The sequence below is a fragment of the Hipposideros armiger genome, unplaced genomic scaffold, assembly GCF_001890085.2.
Source record: "Hipposideros armiger isolate ML-2016 unplaced genomic scaffold, ASM189008v1 scaffold_238, whole genome shotgun sequence".
NCBI lineage: Eukaryota > Metazoa > Chordata > Mammalia > Chiroptera > Hipposideridae > Hipposideros > Hipposideros armiger.
This window is the reverse complement of record NW_017731588.1, coordinates 405,103-426,625: the sequence shown is the minus strand read 5'-3', so window position 1 is coordinate 426,625 and position 21,523 is coordinate 405,103. Positions and strand designations below refer to the sequence as shown.

Below are 21,523 nucleotides of genomic sequence, written 5' to 3'. Positions count from 1 at the left end.
CCATCCCCACCCCTCTTCCTCTCCCTGCTCCCAGCAGCTCCAGCCAGGCCTCTTTCCTTCTGTGGCTTTGTGGAGAGAGGGCATACCGCTTTCTGATGCCCAGTGCCCCTGCCCAGCACTGAGAACCACACACAACTGACCTCATCGCAGTGCACTAAGCTCAGAAGGTGTCATTTTGCATTTGGCCACAAGATGGCAAGGCATTGTAGCCAGTTAAGGCTTGGCCAGGTCCAAATGATAAGCCACAAAATGAAACAGATCTGAGAGCTACAGCTGCCCAAAGAAGGGGCTTGATGGGGACATCTGAGGACCTGACTGCCAGAGGTCCTTCTCTTTGCTCTGGGGTCATGGGGAGGCTGGACCACCCAGGTTCTGCTGCTGTGGTGAACTAGCCACCCCTCTGCTTTGCTGTCCCTTCTAGGCCACAGAGTAGAAGTATTCCTAGTGAGACGTGTAAATTTTCTTTTAAGTGATTTTTTTTTCTTTGATGCTGGTGGTGGTTTTTACCTTGTGGGTGAGGCTGGTTAGCAGTGAGGGGAGGGGTTCGAATCAGACTCAGCTGGCAGGGGAGAAAGATGGTACTGGAAATCCTAAACTCAGGCACTGACATCAGACCCCAGAGGAAGCTAATCTCTCTTGGGAGCTCTGGTCTTACTCTCAACTGGTCTGTACTTGAACTAGAGGTTGCAGGTGTGGGGTCATGGCACTGGGAGGAGCTTAGTGACTTTTTTTTTAAGAAGCAACTTTCCATTTAATCATTCTACATGGATGTTTGCTTAGGAAGGGCGTTAGTGACTTCTTAGGGCTGAGAGGCGGGAGCAGAGGTGGGCCCCTGAATGTGCCTGTGTCCCTGCCCTCCCCGCACTCAGTGGACAGCCTTGCCTCGGGTGCTCAGTCAGGCTGAGCCAAGTTGGGATTCTAGGTGCTGCAGCCTTGGTTCCCCTTTCGGCCTCTCCTTGGGGCTTGGGCATCATCCAAGGAGATGTCATCAGTCAGGCTGATGTAGGAGCTGAGGGCCTCCCGGAGCCCCTCGCTGAGGAGCGACTCCTCCCCCGTGGCAGGTGCTTCAGAGAACAGGAGGGCGCTATGGAGAGGGAAAGAGCTGGGTCAAGGAGCCTCATCCTCCCTGCAGGGCACTCACCACACGGTGCACTGTTTTTTAAAACCTATTTTCAAGTCACTGGTACTGAAAAACTGGCTCTCTGTTCCCTGTCATCAAACCTCAGCTTGACTTCACTCAGGACTGGGAGTCTCTCTTCTGTCCCATCTGGTCTGACCTCCCTTCCATCCTGGCCACCTGTGGTGTCCAGGCATGCCCTATGTCCATGCCCGCTTTTCCTCCCTGCCAGTCCCCCTTACGCACCTGCTGAGCCTGGGCTGGCCTCTAAGAGCTCAACCAATGCTCATTGTCCCCCCGCCGTGTCTCCGAAGGTGACAGGCTTATTCTGGGTTCCCAGGGGTGACTCCTTCCAACTCGATTCCACCTTCATGTTCCAGGGGTCCCCTTACCTGTCTATCTTTTCCCAATTGAGTGGTGTCCTCTGCACAGTCACAGGTAGGGGTATGTCCTTGCCAGGGACTAGGATAGCTCTCCGCATGGCACAGGGCTCCTTGAGGGTGCAGCAGATGTCATCCGCCAGCTCTGCGGAAGAGACCCAGATCCCTGACATGGCTGACTGCAGCCCTGCTTTCCTCCCCAACAACCCCCACCCTTACCCCGTCAGCTTGACACACTTGGCAGGTGGGGGCAAGGTCTAAAAGGAGGGACGGCATGAGTCCTAAGCTGTTGGTCTCTTGGAGGCTGAGACGCAGTCAGAGGTCATTCTGGGCTAGGTTTTGGGAGACTTCATTTACTATGATTTGGGGTAAGTTGATGGATCTTTCTGAGCCCAGTTTCTGGCTAGGAAGGTGCTTCAGGAAGAAGATAGCTAAGGAATGTTCAATCTCTACTTGTACTGTCAGCATCTACCGCATGAACAGCGCTGCAGAAAACCCCTGGTCAGTTTTCCTCTCTGCCCCTTGACGCAGTGCCCTAGTGACTACATCCTCCAGTGCCTGTTACTGGACAAACTCCATAAAATGCTGAGACTCAACCAAATTCCACAACAGCAACAGCTCTGGGCCTAGTTTCTGTGAAGAACTGTGCCTGCCGCTGGGTGCTTTGGCTCAAAACTACAGTGGTGGGTGAGTTACTGGCTCATACGGAAGGTCTGTGGCTGTCGGCATGGGATGAAGACAGGGCTGTTTCTTGGCACAGGGACTGGCATGAAGATAAGGGTGGCACTCTTCCATCTATCTAGATGTTCAGCAGGTAAGGGCACACTGTCTGCTCCCCCAAGACCCCATAGCCAGTCTGATCTCACGGAGGCAGGGAAAGGCCATACCAGAGTAATGGTCCACCAGGGCCTGGAGTGAGGGGAAAGTGAGGCGTGGTGAGATGTACAGCCAGCCATTGTCAAGGCGTTGGATCCTGTAGTGTCTGATCCGGTCCCAGGATGCAGGGCGGCTGAGGCGGACTGACAGGGAATAACAGCCTGAGGAGGAGAGGGTCCAAGGTGGAGCCAGGGCCCTGCTGGGACCCAGCCCCACCCAGGTTGGGAAGAGGACGAGATGAGGTGGCCACGGGCCCAGACAGAAGGGAAGCGGGCAGGGGAAGGACAAAGACTTGCTGTCTTGGTCATAAATGACAACACATTCATAATAGATAGGGCTCTTGTGGGGATGAAATGAGATCATACACACAGCCCTCAGTCCAGAGTCGGGCACAATTTAAGTGAACATTAAGTGTTGTCTGTTGTTATAAAGACAAGTGGGCAGAAGTGTTAGAATGAAAATGTGTCAGTAGATGTCAGCAAGGACGTGGAGAAATAGGAACTCTCTTACCCTGCTGGTGGAAAGATGAATTAGTACCAGCCACTTGGGAAACAGTTGGGATTAAATAGTGGAACATGCACATACCTCATAGCCCAGCAGTTCCAGCCCAGCACGTTACTTTGGAAATGCACCAACAAGAATATTCATAGCAGCATTGTTTGGAAAAGCCCAAAGCTGCAAATACCCCATATGCACTCAATAGAATGGTGGATTATAGAATATAATACTATACAGCAATAAAACCACTTCACATATAAGCACAGATAAACCTTAAAAATAACAAGCAAAAGCAGCAAGTCACAGAAGCATACATTCAGCATAATTCTACTTAAATTAAGGTCAAAGGCAGTTAAGACTGTTGCATAGAGATATATGGCAAAGCTATGAAGAAAATAACTGAATGATTAACAGTGAAGCATGCAGCGGGCTCCAAAAGGATTGTTACTGCACAATTTCTTAAGCCGGTAAGTGGGCACCTGGATGTTGGTTTTCTTATTAGTCTTTAACCTATAAAGGTATATTATATACATTAATGTATGTGACAGAAGTTTTCCAGTTTTGCCTTTTTAGTTTTTAAAATCAACTTGATTGAGATATAATTTACATATAATAAAACGCACACATTTAAAGTGTACAGTTTGATAGCTTTCAACAAAAATTTTAATTTTTACAAAAACTGACTAGACAAGGAAAGCACATGGTTGAAAAATGAACGGAGAAAGAAGACAATGTAAAGATCATACAGGCCTCTGATAGTTTGCAGCAGATAAGGATACATATGACAGCACTTGGTAACTCTAAAGTGGGGTTCATTTCTTAAGTCAACACTTCATCAAAGCCAAATGGGAAGAGGGTGCTTAGTGAAATTATAATAATCTGTTATTACTAATGAACTGACGCTATCTGTGGCTTTCATTTATTGAGTGCTTACTATGTGCTTTATATGGCTTATCTCATCTAATTCTCATAATCCCCTTATGAGGTAGGTACAATTATCTCCACCTTACAGATGAGAAAACTGTGTCAGAGAACCTGGAAGAAGAAAGAGGCGGTGACCCTGTCACTTAACCTTTCCTTGTGGAGTGCCAACAAAAAGGCAGGAGTGAATCCCAAACCACAGGCATTGCTCAGTTTTAGGAAGCATTTATTTTGACGTGATCTAGACACTCCAATTAAAAGGCAGAGATTTTCAAACTGGATTTAAAAAAGTAAAACCCAACTATATGATAAACACACTTTGAATATTAAAACACAGGCTAACAGTTGGGCCGGCCGAGTGGCTCAGTTGGTTAAGAACTGGCTCAAGAGTGTGAGCTCTGAGCAACAGGGTCACTGGTTCCATTCACGGCCCGAGCTGAGCAGCTGCTGAGCTGCCAACATGTGGCAGGATGGCTCAGCTAAAAATAAATAAATAAAACACAGGCTAAAAGTAAAAAATAATGTATTATGCAAACATTAATCATAGGAAAGCTCAAGTGGTTATATTAGTATCAAAGTAGAATTCAAAACCATGAATATTACCAGAGATATGAGGGACATATCAAGACACAAAAATTCTGAATTTGTATGCTCCCAACTACAGAGATTCAAAATAAATGAAGCAAAACAGAATATTAACAGAAAAAACACACCCATAATTATAACCGGAGATTTCAACATTCCTCTCTCAGTGCTTGATAGGACAGAAAATCAATAGGGATATAGAAGACTTGAACAATACAATCAACCAATTTGACTTAATAAACATAGAACACTGCACCCATCAATAATATACATTTTCTTTTATTAACATGAAATATTCAAGATAGACTATAAACTAGGCCATAAAAACAAATTTAGAGACTGAAATCATTAAAGGTATGTTCTCTGACCACAACAGAATGAAATTATAAATTATAATAACAAAAAGATATCTGCACATTCCCCAATACTTGGAAATAACCTAGGGATCAAAGAATAAATCACAAGAAAATTTAGAAAATATTTTTTAATAAAGCAAAATTTGTGAGTTCAGCTAAGTCAGTACTTAAAGGTACGGTTATAGCTTTAAATGCTTACAATTGAAGAAAAGGAAGGTATAAAATAAATTAAGCTTCCACCTTAAGAAGCTAGAAAAAGAATTAAGTAGGGCCAGCCGAGTGGCTCAGTTGGTTAAGAGCTCACTCAAGCGTGCGAGCTCTGAGCAACAGCGGTTCTATTCCCGGCCCGAGCTGAGCTGCCGCTGAGCTGCCAACAGGTGGCAGGATGGCTCAGCTTAAATATAAATAAATAAAAAATTTAAAAAAAAAGAATTAAATAGAAGGTAATAAAGACAAAGCAAAATTCAAGTGGAAAACAACCGAGAAAAATCAAACCAAATGCTGATTCTTTGAAAAGATTGATAAAATTGATAACCTCAAAGTAGATTGATCAAGAAAGAAAAAAAAAGAACACACAAATTAGGAATATCAGGAATGAAGAGGGACATCACTATAGATCCTACACACATTAAAAGAATAATAAGAGCATATCACAAGCAACATTATGCCAGTAAATTCTACAACTTGGATGAAATGGACAATTCCTTAAAAGACAAATTACCAAAACAGACACAAGAAATAGAAATTTTGAATAGCCTTATATCTTACAGAAATTAGATGCATAATTTTCAAACTTCCCACAAAGAACACAGTCCAGATGGCTTCACTAGTGAAACATTTAAAGAAGAAGTAATACCGATTTTACACAAACTCTTTAAGAAAATAGAAGAGGAGGAAACACTTCCCCACCCAGTTTATGAGGCTAGCATTACCTTAATATAAAAACCAGACAAAAACATTACAAAAAAACCAATAGGCTAATATCCCTCATATACATAGATTAAAAAAATTCTTAACAAACTGTTAGCAAACTGAATCCAGCAAATATAAAAAGGGATAATACATTATGACCAAAGTGGCTTTATCCCAGGAATACGGTTGATCTAAAAATTTAACATCAGTGTAACTCACTGTATTAATAGAATAAAGGAGAAAAATATGATCACCTGGGGAAATGTAGAAAAATCATTTGACAAAATTCAACACCAACCGCCCCAAAAAACCAGAAAACTACAAATAGAAGATGTAATAGTTTCCTATTGCTAGTTCAATAAAGCCCATTTCAGATTTATGACATCCAGAACTGTAAATTTGTGTTGTCTTAAGCCACTAAATTGCTGAACTCAAATCAATGTGTCAGCAGACCTATGTTGCTTCTGCAGGCTCTAGCGGAGAATCAATTTCTTTGCCTTCAAGTTTGTAGAAAGCGCCTGCATTCCTTAGCTCATGGTCCCTTTCTCCAACTTCAAAGCCAGCAGCGTGGCATCTGCCAATCTCTCTCAAACGCTGACCCTTCTGCCTCCCTCTTGCAAAGATCCTCGTGATTTCATCTGGCTTATCTGGATAATCCATAACCATCTCCTCATCTCAAAGGAATTCCATGTATAAACTTCCTTCACAGGTTCCAGGGATTAGGACCTGGACATCTTGTGGGGGGCTGTTATTCTGCATGCCACAGAAAGGTTCACCCTCTCAACCTGACATAGAGCATCTGTGAAAAGTCTACAGTAACATCATACTTAATGGGAAAGGCTGAAGTTTTCCTTCTATGATTGGTGTGGACCCTGAGAAGGAATTTATCTGCTGAAACGAACTTCCCGTGGTCAACCGAGGGCCCAGATTTTATGAATACTAAGAGTCTAGTCGCCATTTGCCAACAGGGGGTTCTCACATACTCTGTATACTGGGAAGAACCTCTGACTGGATTCTTGGCTTCTCACTTGTTTACACTGAGTCAACCAATGCAGGGAAGTCTGGTTTCCCCTTTTGACCAATGGACTGAGATCTGCCCCATCCAATCAGAACTACACAATTGTGTCCTCATTTGCATCTATACCAACCAATCAGAACTGCTCTATAACAACCAATCAGAATACATGAAACTGACCAATCAGGTCTGTAGGATTTGGAAAAGCTCATTTGCATAAAATTGTACCAATTAGGAACCTTCTCCATAAAAGGCGGCCTCCCTTTTGTCTTGGTAGAGCGAATTTTCAGTTTCCACTGGAGCCTGTGTTTCCCTGGTTTGCAAACTCACCTAAATAAAGTCTCTCCTTTTCTGTACCTCTGAGAACTTTTGTTGACATTGGGAATAAAGCAAAACTGTTCTCACCACTTCACTTGTATTACAGGACCTAGCTAGTGTAATAAGGCAAGAGAAATAAAAGGTATATGGATTGGAAAATAAGTAGTTAAACTGTATTTATAGATCATGTGATCATATATATAGACAATTCTAAGGAATCTACAAAAAAGCTACTAGAACAAATAGATGAGTTTAGCAAGGCTATAGGATACAAAGACAATATACTTTGAGATGTGTGGAGTACAGTCCCTGCTTCCTTTTCCTTGTTCTCCACCTGATTGTAAAGGCCCCTTGACCTCTGTACCTTTAAGAAGACTCTCTTCTGGATCTGTGCTGTGACCCTGAAAAAGCTCTGTGGTTGGAAAAGGGCTAAATATCTGAAAATAGGTCCCAGAGGCCAACCAACCCAGCTAACCTAAGTGACCAGATCCGTACGTCCTCTGCGTGCTTCTCCAGCCACCCCACCCTGGCCACTGTCACCACAGTTACTAGAACCAGGAAGGACAGCAATCCTGAGGATGGGGCTGGTAGGTTCAGGGGTAATAAGCTCTGTCAACCTATGTGGGGCTGTCACCCTCACTGTAGGGACAGGTCACCCACCAAGGCCATCTGCGAGTGGCCTATGTGCTTGGTTGGCATCCTGCTGTTCCTTCTTATTGCATGCTCCAGCCAGTCCCAAATCCATACTGTTCTCTTCCAGTTCCAGGTCATCTCCTTTTTAACTCAGACTCCCTGGGTTCAAATTGTACATACTGTAACATCCCTATGCCCTATGCTCACTAGCCGTGTTCTAAGGCACATTACTTGACCTCTCAGATAGTTTCTTCATCTGTAAAGGGGGATCATAATTGTCCCAGTCTGACCAGATCGCCCCAAGGCTTTAGGTGGTGAAGCAGGTAAACCATTTAGCAGTATCTGACACGTAGCAAGCACCCAATTATGCTTATCTGGCCCCTGGTCCTTTGCTCGCGCTGTTCCTTTTATATGAACTCTGGAGAAATGATGGGGGGCTTTCCTCTCCCTTCTCCAGACTCTGAGTAGGGTTCTTGGGAGCTCACAGGCCCCAGGCCTTTCTCCTTGGTCCACACACTGGCTTGAAGTCCCTGCAGAATTCCCTTCACAGAGGTACCTCTGGACCTTGGGCCAAAGAAAAGCTGGTCCTGATATCACTCACTCAACAGTTAACCTCTGTTATAAATGACATGATGCATTGTGTAAACAAACACAAAACACATTGTCTCTTACTGCTTAATTCTGGGTTCCCTAGATTTGAAGTGTGTTTTCAAACTTAAAAGAACATAAGGACCATCTGGGGAGCCTGTGAAGGAAGCAGATTTCTGACCTCTGCACCCAGTAGTGTGATTCGGTAGGTGTGAGGTGGGGCCCAAGCATCTGCACTGTCAAAAAGTTCCCCTGACACAATTCCTGTACACTCAAGTCTGAGAACCACTACTCTAAGGCGTCACTCGGGCCCCTAGAGCTGCGGTATCAAACATTTTTTTGACCACAAACCACAGTATGAAATTTTACACTATGACCCAGGACAAAAACAAAAGTTTGATGAGGCAATATTTTCCTTAACCCCAGTGATGAACCCTGATGTTTTCTGCTGTATTTCACTTCACTCACTGGTCCAGATCCACTAAATCCGAACTATAGGGCCCTGGGTTTCCACCCTGGCTGCACATCAGAATCACCTGGGGGCTTTTACAGATGCCAGGGCCCACACCCCTGACCAATTAAATCAGAAACTCTGTAGGTGGGTGCAGGCCTTGATAGTTCATAAAGCTCCCCTAAATGATCCCAATGTGTAATGGCCGAGGTATAGGGCAGCGGTTCTTCAAGTGTGATCCCCAGACCAGCAGCAGCAGCAGCAGCAGCAGCACCTGCGAACTTGTGGGAGAAGCGAATTCTCAGGCCTCGCCCCACACCTAGCAAATCAGAACTGCTGGGCATGGGGCCAGTCGTTTGTGCTAACGAGCCCTTCCAGGTGATACTGATGCCCACCCAGGTTTGAGACCCACGGGTCTATAACCACTGACCTAAACGGATTTCTTTGCCCATGGATGAGGCGTGGCCTGCAGCTTGATAAACTGTCCAAAAGGAAGCCTCGGATAAGAGATCAGAAGTTAGGACCAGGGAATTCGCTTTTCCTGCAGAATTGGCAAATCTCTTCCTTTTTTGATACTGAGAGCTGCATTCTGATCTCTCCCCTTTGGTGTTGGCTATGGGGAAGTTCAGAGTCAAGTCTGACCTTAATCCCAGTCACAGTGTGGGTCCTTATGGGCCGTCTCCCCTTTATTTCTCAGCCATTTCCCCTTGTATATGTGCCTTTTTAGAAAAGGGGCACAGTGGCAGTAAGGGCTGGTCACTGTGCTCGTGGGGCTGAACTAGGCCACAGAAGGGATGGGGGTGCGAAGCTGAGCACGAAGCACTTCCTGTGGCTTTCAAAGCTCACAGGGCCGTCTGCAGTGCCCCTGCCTCAATCAGCACCACTGCCGTGGTTTCCTGTTTGCAGCTGCTGTGCTCGGACCAGCCCCCCGCCCCAGAAAGCCTGTGGGTGTGTGTGAGGGTGGGGTGCTGACGCTGCCTGGAAAATAGCAGGAGGGGCTGGGGAAAGGTCGACTCAGGGAGCTCTCCAAGGGAGGGGAGGAAGCTAAGGACGCGCTGGAGGGGCCTCAGGAGGGAGGCTGAGTAGAGAGCTAAAGACCCGGAGAACCCATCACAGTTGGTTCAAATCAGGGTGAGCACAGGGGACTGGTCTTCACTCCTAAAGATCTCCTCCCCCTTAGTCCACCACCGTGCTTACAGTTCCACCATTACTGTCACATGTGGGCCTTTCTTGGGTGTTGGAAGTGAGATGAACCGTGGCTGGGTTTGAATCCCAGTTCTGCACTTCCTTAGCTGTGTCTCCCCAAGCGACCCATTTCTGTTCTCTAAGCCTCAATTTCCTCATCTGTAAAATGGGGACAATGGAAGAACAGCTCCCACTGGGTGTTTGAAGGCACTGAAAGGGCCTCACAAACATGGGTGCTGCCACTCCTTCAACGTCTCTCTCTGTCCCTGCTGTAAGGGACTCAGGGTGGCAGCTCAGAGGGAGGTGGGGGACTCAGAGACAGACTCCATTAACTTTGTGTTTTGTTTGCAAAAGCCCTGCTCCTGAGGTGGAAGTCCCGTATGAATGGGCAATGTCACACATCCCTACATCTTTTCAGGCCCCTGTTTCCCCATCTGAACAGCAGAGACAGGAAGGTCACAAGATGAGTTCTAATGGGGATTTTTTTTGGCTCTGACTGCCTTGTCAGAGACCTTGTCAACTTTTTGCCATGAGATCAGGATCATGTGTCTTGGGGAGCGAGGAATCATTGCTGTCTGGGCAGGGAAATCCTGTGACTATGCTCTATGACAAGTTCCAGTTGCCAAGTGTTGGCTGAGCCTAGATCCCAGCTATGGGCCATTCATACCCACTGTTAGAAATAAATGCAGGTTAATGCTCCGTTGCCAGTGGGTGCGCATGGCAGCAACCTGATGATCTGTCAGCCAGACTGGCCAACTCCAAGTCCAGGTATTCCAGCCCTTTGCACCTGGCCTCCACCCTCTACCCCCAAGTCACATCACGTTTCAGCTCGTGGCATTTAAGGGACAAGCCTGGGACAGGGCTGAGCTAACCCACCTCGCCTGGTCTGGCTCTCCCGGATGAGGAAGGCTCCTCCAGGGTTTCCAGGCAGCAGCAGCAGTTCCTCCGCTTTCTCCCGGCTCAGACCCTCATACAGCCACCTGGGGGAGAAGCAGAGAAAGGGACAGGGGTCACCCTGGGGGTAGATGGGCCAGGGCTCTAAAGAAACCCCTCTTCGGGGCCGGCCCAGTGGTGCGTTGGTTAAGAGCTGGCTTGGGACACCAGAGGGCCCCGGTTCGGATTCCACATATGAGGGCCAGTGACACTGCCCTCTACAGCTAAGATGCTGAACAACAGCTCAACCTGGAGCTGGGCTGCCATGAGTCGCTGGCCACGGCCCCCTGTGGCAGTGGGTTGCCATGGGCTACCGTGTGTAGCCAGCAGCCACAGTGAGCGGCCGTCCAGAAGCCGGCGACTGATCTGCCTCGCCCATGAAGAGCGCAATGATGGTGCCAACTTGGGCCAGTGAAGCAACATCCTCCACAACTAGACTGAAGAACAAAAGGACAGCAACTTGTCTGTTCCCCTTCCCCCAACTCCCCAGCGCTGTTCCCTTTCCCCAATTCCCCAATAAAATCTTTAAAAAAAAAAAAAAAAAGAAAAGAAACCCCTCCTCCCTCTCTGGGGCTCAGAGTTAAAGGGCTCCCCAGCTTTGTCCTCCTGGTCCTGGTTCCAGGGGCCTCAGAGGACAACCTCATGGGGTCAGCCCCAGACTTTTCTGCCTGGAGACCTCATTCCCAAGGGTCTAGGGAGCTGGGGGCAAGTTGGGGATGCTGCCTATCACTTCCCAGTTCCCCCAGCACCCATATGCTATCCTCTCACCTTTCCAAGCCTTCACCTTTCCGAGAATTGCCGGATTTTTTTTTTTTTAACTTTAGTAAATATGTTATTTGAGCATTTTCAAGTTTAACTTTGTAGCCAAAGGTATGCAGGTGAACCTTTATTATCACTGAAATCTAACTGCCATTAAAGCTTATTTGTGGACAGAAAGGTTGGAACTTGAATGTTGAAGACATTCTAAAATTTTGGAAGAAAACATGCAGCCCTTCAGTCACCATACGTGACTCCCAAAGGACAGCTCTTCCACAATCCTTCTCCTTGGGGCCTCTTTCCATGCTGGAGTTTTTATTGCTCTGATTCCCATGTTTTTCCTCCTCTTTTCACTGAATCCCTCACCTAAACATGTCCATGAAGGACTTAACTGCAATGGGAAGTTCAGGGTAGTTTGTCAGGAACTTAGTTTACTGGCCATCAGCCTCCTAAGTCCCCAGGGTCACGCCCTGTGGTCTCAGCAAAGCCGACAGAAACCGGTTCGATGGAAACGGCTGCCTCCCTGGCATTTTGTGAAATTCCACAGTCAAAGCCAGAGTCAGGGTTGAGTTGATTCCAAGTAAATAAATTAGAGAACCTGTGACTTGCTTGGTGCCAGCAGCAAGCTTAGCCTAGTTTTGTCATAAATAAGTCATTCTGGTTGACTTATGAAAATTGTCATATGTCTTATGAAAACTGAGGATGTAAGTGAAGAAGTGGCAAGGGAAGGGGGCCCTTGGAGGTAGTCAGTGTTTCCTTGGCTTCAATTTAGTGCCACGCTGTGGATGTAAAACCTCCAGCCAGTAGGCCCAGGCCACCAGGAAGCACGTGGCAAGGTGGGCTTCAGCCGGCTGGCAGACACCTCTGTGCGAGGGTCCCTGTGTCACTTTCATCAGAGCTAGACATACCGTGAGCCTCAGAACAGGGATGTCATCCAGTGCCAGAGCCATACTTTCTCTCAGAACTCAGAAGCAGCTGTCACAGCAGTGCATGTACACAGGGACACATTCCCGTGGGATTCCGGTAGATCCCACTGAAAGGCAGTTCATTTCCTGTCTCTCTCTTGGCATCGAATCTGCTCTGGAGTCAGTTTCTTTTGTCCCTCACTCTTGGTGAGAGATGGCTCGCGCTTAGTAAGAGACCCTGTGTCCCATGTCTGGCCCTCCTCGGGAGGCACCTCTTGGAAGGGCAGGCCTATCATGTGGGGAGCCACCCCCTCATTTTCTTGCCTCAGGACACGTATGCAGGCTGGTCCCATCTGCAAGTCCCTTTCAGTATTCTCCCCCACCACATTCCTGCCAGCGCCCCGTTTTCTGGTCTCCCAAGTCTCACGGGAAGATGTGAGAGTCTTAGCTGTCTGCTCCTCTTGAGGGCAGGGCCTGGGCCTGATTCTCTTCTGTCCCCAGCTTTGATCAACACAGGAATGGGCACAAAGGATGACACAGCAAAGTCCCTTAAGGTGGGACCTGGAGTGAGAACTCACCCATGGGAGATTTTAGCCACCTGGACGCTGGGGATCCTGTATTCTCTGCCTGAGACCTCTGACAGCACTGTCCACCAGTCTCCATCCCTGCAGGGAGAAAGGAGGGAGACCCCTCTCAGAAGGGCCGAGGCCCAGAAACGGCTCTTTTAGGATTTACGAGGATCCTCCAGGCTGGATCCCACCTGAATTTCCCAGACTTCCTTGCACCAGCCAGTCCAGGTACCACTTGGGAGGTAGATGGCATACTTCAGGGCCCCCTGTACAGCCGTCCACCCACTGCTTCTCCCCGCAGGTGTGTCATGCTGCCTGAAATCCCACCATGAGGACCACATGGGAGCACAGCACCAAAAGGCCATGCTCTTTTCTTCTGGAGGGAGGGTCCCTTCTCCCATCAGTGCATCTTCGGGTATCAGGGGCAGGGAGTAGAGCACCCCACCCAGTGCCCGTGGAAGGACTTACTCAGAGATGATGGTCAGTGGCTCCCCCAGTCTCAGTGACAGCTCTGCCTGCTCGCCTACTGGAAAACTGCCCAGAGCCACAGCTGTGGCCTTGCTCCTCTCTGGATGGAGACAGAGATGGTCTCCCTCGTGGCCAGCCCTCCCTCCAGACGTGAGGTCTAGCCGAGTCTGGGCTCCCACTATCAACCCTCCCACAGGCACCCGGGACTGGTTCCAACATGTCTTCCCAGGCACACGTAGAGATCCCCATGGTGAACCCAGACAGGAGCTCCTCAGAGTCCAGGGGTCTCTCCTTCTCTGAACTGTCTGCAGCACAGGGCCTGTCCATCCCATGGTGCAGGGAAATGCCTGATGCGGAATAATGATATAAGCAAGGCTGGTGGAGGGCGTTCTCTGACAAGGGTGGAACCAGGTGGCCGGAAAAGGCCCCTTCCCCACCCAGACGCCCTGGCTTTGCACCCCTAGGAGCCACTGAGCTGCACTGATGTCCCCTTGATGGGCTCCCTCTACCTGGCTGACTCACCTTCACCCTTCACTCCCTGGATGAAATGTCCCTTCCTTTGGTAAGGTTCCCTGAGGAACCCCTTAGCACACACTCTCAGTCAGAGTCCCTTAAAACACACTGTTGCTAAAATCCAATACAACTTTGGTGCTGATAACACCAAGGTTGCCGATTCGATCCCCACCTGGGGCCACTGTGAGCTGAGCCCTCCCTAAAAGAGTGAACGATGCCATTGTAGCATGAAAGCAATGTGTAACCAATGACCATGGTTGTTCCCCAATTAAAAAAATAAAAAAATCCAACACGAGGGCCGGCCAAGTGGCTCAGTTGGTTAAGAGCTTGCTCAAGAGTGTGAGCTCTGAGCAACAGCGGTTCGATTACCAGCCTGAGCTGAGCTGCCAACAGGTTGCAAGATGGCTGAGCTATAAAAAAAAATAAAAATAAAAAAAATCCAACACAACTTAAATTGATTATTGGTTAAGCACCTGTCGCTAGGTCTTGACTATCCCTGCAGGCAGGGACTGTGCCTATCTTGTTCACTTCTGTAACGCCTGTCCTGCACAAGGCCTGGCATGTGGTAGAGCCTTAGACTGGGATGGATGCAAGGCTTTACATTTATTTATTTGTCTGTTTGTTTGTTTATATATTTATTTAGCTGAGCCATCCTGCCACCTGTTGGCAGCTCAGCGGCAGCTCAGCCCGGGCCCGGGCATCGAACTGCTGTTGCTCAGAGCTCGCACTCTTGAGCGAGCTCTTAATCAACTGAGCCTGGATGGATGCAAGGCTGATGGACACAAACGATTCATGGAAGGGGTTGCCCCAAATCCATGCTTCTGCTGGGACCAGAGGTAGACCTGCTGAGGCCTGTCCTCCCCTTGGAGGCCCTGGCAGAGGGGGAAACAATGTTCCCCTTCGGTCCTGCAGGTAGGGAGGGCCCCGGGACACCTGCAGGGGAGGCATCACCCCCCTCAGGAGCCTGGGCATGACTCAGAGCAGCCTTGGGGCGGTTGCCTGTGGCTAGACTCAGAAGAAATGAGATGGAGGTCTGTGTGGTTTCCAGGTCTCTTCCTGCTGGGTCTGCTGGGCCCCAGACTGTTGTGCAGATTGGGTGGCTAAAAAGAGGCAGATGCCTCCCCATCAGGAGTCTGACAGGGCCAAGGGCCTCGATGCCTACGGGGCCTGAAGGGGCTGGTGTCAGGGAGATGAGGAGATGGGGGCTGAGGAGTGGGAAGGGAGCCCCAGCTATTGCAGGGGAGTTTTCAGACTGGGGACAGCTCCTGCCCAAACACCAATACGCAGACATGTGGCTCTGCAGTCTCCTAGTTCTGTTGACGTGTGTGTTCATGTTCTTCCTCCTAAAAGTGCTGCTTGGTTTAGAGTCATCTTGTTATCTGTGATGGTGAATTTTATGTCTCAATGTGGCTAGCCCGCAGTACCCAGATATTTGGTCAAACACCAGTCTAGATGTTGCTGTGAAGGTATTTTTAGATGAGATGAACACTTAAATCCGTAGACTTTGAATAAAACAGATCGCCCTCCATAATGGGGATGTGCCTCTTCCAGGCAGCTAAAGACTTTACGAGTAACAGACGGAGACCATTTGAGGAAGTGGGAATTCTGCCTCCAGACTCAGCTCTGGAATTCTGCAGCATCAACTCTTCCCTGGCTTTCCAGCCTGCCGGCCTGCCCTGCAGATTCCAGACTTGCTAGCCCTACAGCTGTGTGAGTCCATTTCTTAAAATAAATTTCTCTGTGTTTACACACACACACACACACACACACACACACACACACACACACACACACCCCAACCCCACCCATTGGTTCTGTGGTTCTGTTTCTCGGGAGGACATCAAACCCCAAATCAGGGTGTGATTTAAGAAATTATTTGAGGGGCTATTTTGGGGAACAAGAAACAAACTGGGGGCTGTAGTTTTGACATCAAAATATTAGAATTTATTTTGATTGTCTAACTGTCCTAAAAAGTAGCATTTTTAGTCAGGACGATCTTAGAAAACCATGGTTATAGGTTCAGCATATGCATTGTATGTGCTAATTTTTTCCAATTGCCACAGCTGTAATTTTGCTTCAAGTATTTTTTAAAATTTGTTAAATTGGGGAACAGCCATGGTCATTGGTTACACGTGGTTTTCATGCTACAATGGCATTGTTAACTCTTTTAGGGAGGGCGCAGCTCACAGTGGCCACACGTGGTTTGAACCAGCAACCTTGTTATCGTGTTATCAGCACCACGCTCTAACCAACAGAGCTAACTGGTCACCCCAGCTTCAAGTATTTCGCAGCATTTCTCAGGATAAGAGGAGAGACTAGAGCATCACCGTCCAAATAGAACTTCCTGTGATGACGGAAACGGCCTATAACTGTGCTGTCCAATTAAGGTAGCCATCGGCTTTGGGCATTTGAAATGTGGCTAGTGTGACTGAGGAGCTGAATATATAACTGTATTACATTTACATTAGTTTTCGCTTAAATTTAAATAGCTGCCTATAAGTAGAGGCTGCTGGAATGGACAGGGCAGCTATGGAGAACTATAGAAACGGGGTTGGTCTTAAAAGTTGCCAGCTCAGTCTCCAAATAAACTGCTGGAGGAGGAAGGAAGCCCTGGGAGACACCCGGGGGACCATCACGTCCTCCTGGTTATCACCTGTCACTCTCTCACATTCCTACCTTACCTGGTTGTCTGATGTTAACTGTGAAAACGTAAGCCCCACACGACCCGGGCCCTGCCTGTGTGGCTCACAGGGGAGGCCTGGGCTACAGCAGGCACTCACTGACCCTTGAGGCTGTGTTGGTGGCTGGTCAGGGAGGCCCAGTGCAGCCCCACAGTGCCTGGGAAGGGCCTGGCTGTCCCGGGCCCCATCGCCTACCTGCGGGCATGGGCGCGGGGCACTGGCCTTGGACAGAGGGTCTTGAGCTTGGGCTTGGCAGGGTTTTTCCTCTGCTGGGCTGACTTCCCATCGTTCCTCAGCAGAACTCTCAGAAGCACATGGTTGAGAGAAATCTGAAAGAGATGCTGTGTTAGGGACAGAGCTGTGGCTCCAGGCCTGGTCCCCAGAGACACCCTCCCTCCCTGGCTCGGCCCTGCTGACCTCCTTGCTGAGGCCTAAGAGTAATCTTCCTACCAGGACCAGGCCCCTGACTCTGAAGGCTCTCTGCAAACTGGACCGATTTCTCTGCATCGATCTTTACTACGCTGTAGCCATGCTCTGTTCTGTTTCTGGACCTTTGTGTGTGCGGTGTACCCTCCCATTGGCTAAAATGTCCTTTTCCCCCTTTGGGCCTGTGATGATCCCATCCTTCCCCAGGAAGCTTGCCCTCAATCCCTCAGCCCTCACCGGTCATTCCCATGGCCTACTCAGAACCATTTCCTGACTTGGGGTCACATTCTGCCACTGGCTGACAGGGGACAATGACAGGGCAGAGTTCACTCCAGGCATACCAGGACCCATGGCTAGAGTCAGAGGTGGGTGACGGGGATCTGAGGGGGCTTGGGAGCTGGTGTCACAAGCAGCTAGGGTGACACTGAGCGGTTATTGGTGTCACAGGGAAAAGATGTATGACACAGTGATGACTTGCAAGGCTTTGGAGGATTGGCTCTCGAGCCACTTCCCCCCTCTGCCTCCATTTCCTCATCTGAAAAATGGGGATAACAATACTTAACATATGGGTGTCAGAGATAATGCATGTGAAAAGCATGGCCTGGGCCTGCTGTTTTTATCATGCCCTGAATGTCACTTCACCAGAGGCTGCTCCTAGGCTCACGCGCGCGCACTCTCTCTCTTTCTCTCTCTCTCTCTCTCCAGTACTCTCTCTCTCTCTCTCCCTTCCTCCCTCTCTCCTCCCAGTAAAGCCGTTCTTCTCCCCATGGGTATAAGGTACAGGCTGTAGACATCCAGAAAATCCCAGGGGAGGTCTTTCCCAGGTAGCACGAGTGACTAATTCAGACCAACCAGGCTGGAGCTGTGAGACCTCAAGGAAAGGATGTAACTTTTCTGGGTCTCATCTGTGAGCTAGGAATAATACTGAGTCCGCAGGGCTGGAGGGGTCGGGGAGGGAGGGGTCGAGCAGCCTGGCACAGAGTGGGTGCTCAGTAAGTTTCCTTTCCCTTCCTTCAGCAGAGCTGTCACCACAGTCACCAACTGCTCTCAACCCAGAAACTTCTTCCCGCTGCAGGTGGAGCTGGGGGATGGGCCCGAAGGAGGCAGAACTGCACTCGGGCTGGAAGCCCCCACCCCACACCCCCCCTCCGCCCCCGGCACTCTCTGCTAGCTTCTTTCTCCCGGCCTGGCCAGGAAGCCTCCTGGGGGGCGAAATGAAGACCATGGGGTGGGCAGGCCTAGGAAGAGGTGGTATCGGCCAAAACTTTGAAGAGACAAAACCTAGTCATTACTTATTTAAGTATTTGGACACGTGTTAGGCACTTTCTAGGGCACCTGGGGCAGGTGGGCAAAGAGCGGCTGGGACCGGCATACTGCCCACGACTAGTTTTTGACCATCTCACTTGATCCTTTGAGGTCAGCAGGGTTCGAATCCCATTCAGATACAAGGACCAGGGCCCAGCGAGCGCGACCTCGTGCTCACTGTCATGTAGCTGGTTCGTTAGTGCAGAGCTGAGTCTACAATCTACGACTTTGTGTATTTTGTGCTTCGGAAGATAATTTCTCAGCAGTGGAGCAAGAGTGATGAATTTGGATTGAGCTAAAGGGAGACGCCCCTCTTTTTCAATGGAGAAATATCACCCTTTTGAGGGGAACTCACGACTAGAGCTGAAAGTGTCTTCAGATTATAACCCAGGCTCCTCTCATTCACGGACGTTGGAAGGCTGGGGCCCAGAGAGGGCCCCAAAGTCACACAGCAAGTTGGTAACCGAGATGAGACCAGACTGAGCACGCAGACAAGCTGGGGGGAACGTAATTCTCCAGAGGACGAAGGTGGAGGGGAGGCCTCGGCTCTTTCAGGGACGCTCAGAAACCAACTCTCTCACTTACAGCCTCAGACTCACTCCTCCTTACGCTGTTCTCCCCATCCATGAAGCCCACTCCTGGTCTGACCATCCTTCCTCACAGTCCCAAGGCCATTGGAAAACAAAAACAAACATACTTACTGATTTCCTGTCATCAGAGGCTTGGGATGGGGGCTAAGACGCATGTTTTGGCTGGAGAAGATTAGCACTTTGGGGGGCCCTTCCAGAAGTCTGCCAACATCCTTAGTCCTAGGACCTCCAGGACCCTGTCGGCCTGCGAGAATCTTCAGGGAGAGCGCCTCGGCATCGCTTTGGGCAGCTCTGCATCTGCCCGTGGTGAGCAGTTTGTACACCTGGGATGGGACAGGAGCCCCGTGCTCCTGAGAGACCCCTGACTGAGAGACCCAGGTTCCCAAGAGCAACCTGGCCAGGGAAGAGGGCCCAGAGCTCTCGGAGCTGTTGCAGGGTCCTGGAGGCTCCTGGCTTACATCTGCAGGCGCTGCGGTTCTCACAACCACCCATTTCCTCTGACGGCATCACAGACCATTGAGAAGCCACCTTCCCCAAGTTCCTGTTTCTGGGGGAGAAGCGGCTGCCTTGTCGTGATCCTGGAGGGAGGTTTTTCTCTGGCTTGCCAGCTTGGTCTTGCCCAAGGAACACAGAAGCAGGATAAACGAGCAGCTTACCTGATCATCATCACCCGACAGGCTTTTTAGTATCAGATTCCTGGGATCCGCCCACATCTGAGTCCAAGTCACCAGAGCAGCCTAGGAATCTGAATTTTAAACACGCCAAGAGACTCCTGTGACTGGCAAGTCTGGGAAGCACTGCCTTGGTGTGATGTGTCCCAACCTTTGTGCATAGGAATCACTCAGGGGTCTTGTTAAACAGCAGATTTGGGTTTGGTGGGTCTGGGGTGGGGGTTTAGGATCCTACATTGCTAACTACTCCCAGGTTAACACCCATATTGCTGGTCTGAGGACCGCACCTGTGGTCAGTGGTTTTCCAAATGTGGTCCCCAGGCCAATAGCCTCAGCACCATTCAGGAATTTGTTAGACATGCAAATTCTCGGGGCCCATCTCAGACCTACTGAATCAGAAACTCCATGGGTAGGGCCAACAATGTTTTCACCACCCCTCCAAGTGACTGTGATGCATACCCCTCGCTTGGGAATCCTTCAGCCAGGATAAAGAATCTCAGATAGAATTGCCTTTGATTGTGGTGTGTTACCTTCAGTCACTGAAACTTAATAAAATCCTTAGTTCATGAAAATCTAAATAACCACACCCACTCACTCGCCTTTCCATTGGGGGGGCTTAGCATTCCTGAAGACAGATGCTTTTTTTAACACAAGATGACCGAGTGCACTTAAGTAGCTCAACTCCAGCTTGAACTACAAAGCCTTTCTGGGGACCTGGCCAGTGAGGGCACACTCCAGCTCACGTTCTTTCTCTCTCCAGGGCAGGTTGGTTTGATTATATTTAACTCCGCGGGCACTTGGCATTGGAGAGCTGAAAGAACCAGAGAGGGGGGTGCATCCTTTGTAAAAAAAATTCTCACCAGGGTGTTTGAATGGGTGACAGCCACTCAAGGATGTGGCTCGTGGCAGGGAGGGGGAAAATGAGCACAGACTCCCCCTCCTGCTCCCACCTGCATAACGCTCTGATGTCCACCATCTTATATTAAAGGTACATTTTCAGACCTGTCTCAAGGTGAGGTCCATGAATGAGGTAGGAAGAAGGGAAATCTCTGGTCTCAAAATAAAAATCCCACATTATACTCTTTCCACTCATGGAGTCATCTAAACTTAGAGTTTAAAAACTTAGATCTGCCGCTTACTAGTTTTGTGACCATTTCCATAAAATGGGACTAGCGTGCATCTCACTGGGTTAAAAGAAGATACAGGAAGGTGTTAAGGGCCTGTGAGAGGTTCTTATTGAGTCTGAATAAAATATGCAAATGCATTGATTTTGGAAGAACTGGGAACTTTTCCTAACTACATGACCTTGGCCCCCTTAACTTCACTTTCCTCAGCTGTTCCTTGTCTGTAAAACTGCCTACTTGGCAGAGTTGCTTTGAGAACTGGGTAAGACGATTTACATGGAAGAGCTTTACACAATTATCGTGTGCAGTCTACCTGGCCACTTCCTTGCCTCTCACAAGGCAGGCACCCAAGATTTTTCTGGACTAAACAGAAAGAAAGGAAATGAAAAAGAGAAGAAGAATGAGTGTGGTTAAGGGCCAGTCAGGTGCAGTCAGCTGGGGCCTGACTCCAGGCACAGGCTAAGGTGGAGAAGCAGGTGACCATCCACGCCGAGTGTGGCCAAAAAGGCTGTAGTAAGGTGGGTTTAAGAGCAGCTGTGACCATCAGACCACCTCCGGCTCCGGAACTCGGTGTTGGCCCGCAATGTCAGGCTTGGTAACGCGTACCTGTCCACATACATTTGTTTCATCTCCTCGTGTCACTTTACAAGTTTCTCCCACGGACACAGCAACCTCAATGTACTACTGCAGCAGCCGCTCCTGGATCATTTAAAACTGACCTGAGATGGTGGCCTTCTGAAATGATTC

At 48.9% G+C, this 21,523-nt stretch overlaps 1 protein-coding gene across 2 annotated transcripts; it reads right to left on the bottom strand.

The window, feature by feature from the left end:
• Nucleotides 1–10: 10 nt before the first annotated feature.
• SLA2 (Src like adaptor 2) lies at nucleotides 11–20,806 on the bottom strand. Of its 2 annotated transcripts, XM_019655287.1 has the most exons (9): nucleotides 19,638–20,805; nucleotides 19,093–19,528; nucleotides 16,856–16,989; nucleotides 13,467–13,566; nucleotides 13,008–13,094; nucleotides 10,712–10,815; nucleotides 2,385–2,534; nucleotides 1,510–1,642; nucleotides 11–1,084 (listed from the first exon to the last, which is right to left on the bottom strand). In XM_019655287.1, exons 3-9 carry the CDS (start codon nucleotides 16,944–16,946, stop codon nucleotides 919–921), a joined length of 831 nt encoding a protein of 276 aa, XP_019510832.1. In that variant the 5' UTR covers nucleotides 16,947–16,989; nucleotides 19,093–19,528; nucleotides 19,638–20,805; the 3' UTR covers nucleotides 11–918. The 2 variants fall into 2 exon arrangements, with proteins under 2 accessions (XP_019510832.1, XP_019510834.1); XM_019655289.1 differs by lacking the exon at nucleotides 19,093–19,528 and having other exon boundaries at nucleotides 19,638–20,806.
• Between the last annotated feature and the right edge of the window lie 717 nt (nucleotides 20,807–21,523).

What these genes read in the sequence shown, in the direction of transcription:
- SLA2 (XM_019655289.1), bottom strand. Translation starts at nt 16,946, where the DNA reads ATGGGAAGTCAGCCCAGCAGAGGAAAAACCCTGCCAAGCCCAAGCTCA. An exon ending in CCCCGCGCCCATGCCCGCAG is followed by an intron (nt 13,567 to 16,855) that starts GTAGGCGATGGG and finishes GTCTCCATCCAG; the next exon opens with AGAGGAGCAAGGCCACAGCT. An exon ending in CCACTGACCATCATCTCTGA is followed by an intron (nt 13,095 to 13,466) that starts GTAAGTCCTTCC and finishes TTCTCCCTGCAG; the next exon opens with GGATGGAGACTGGTGGACAG.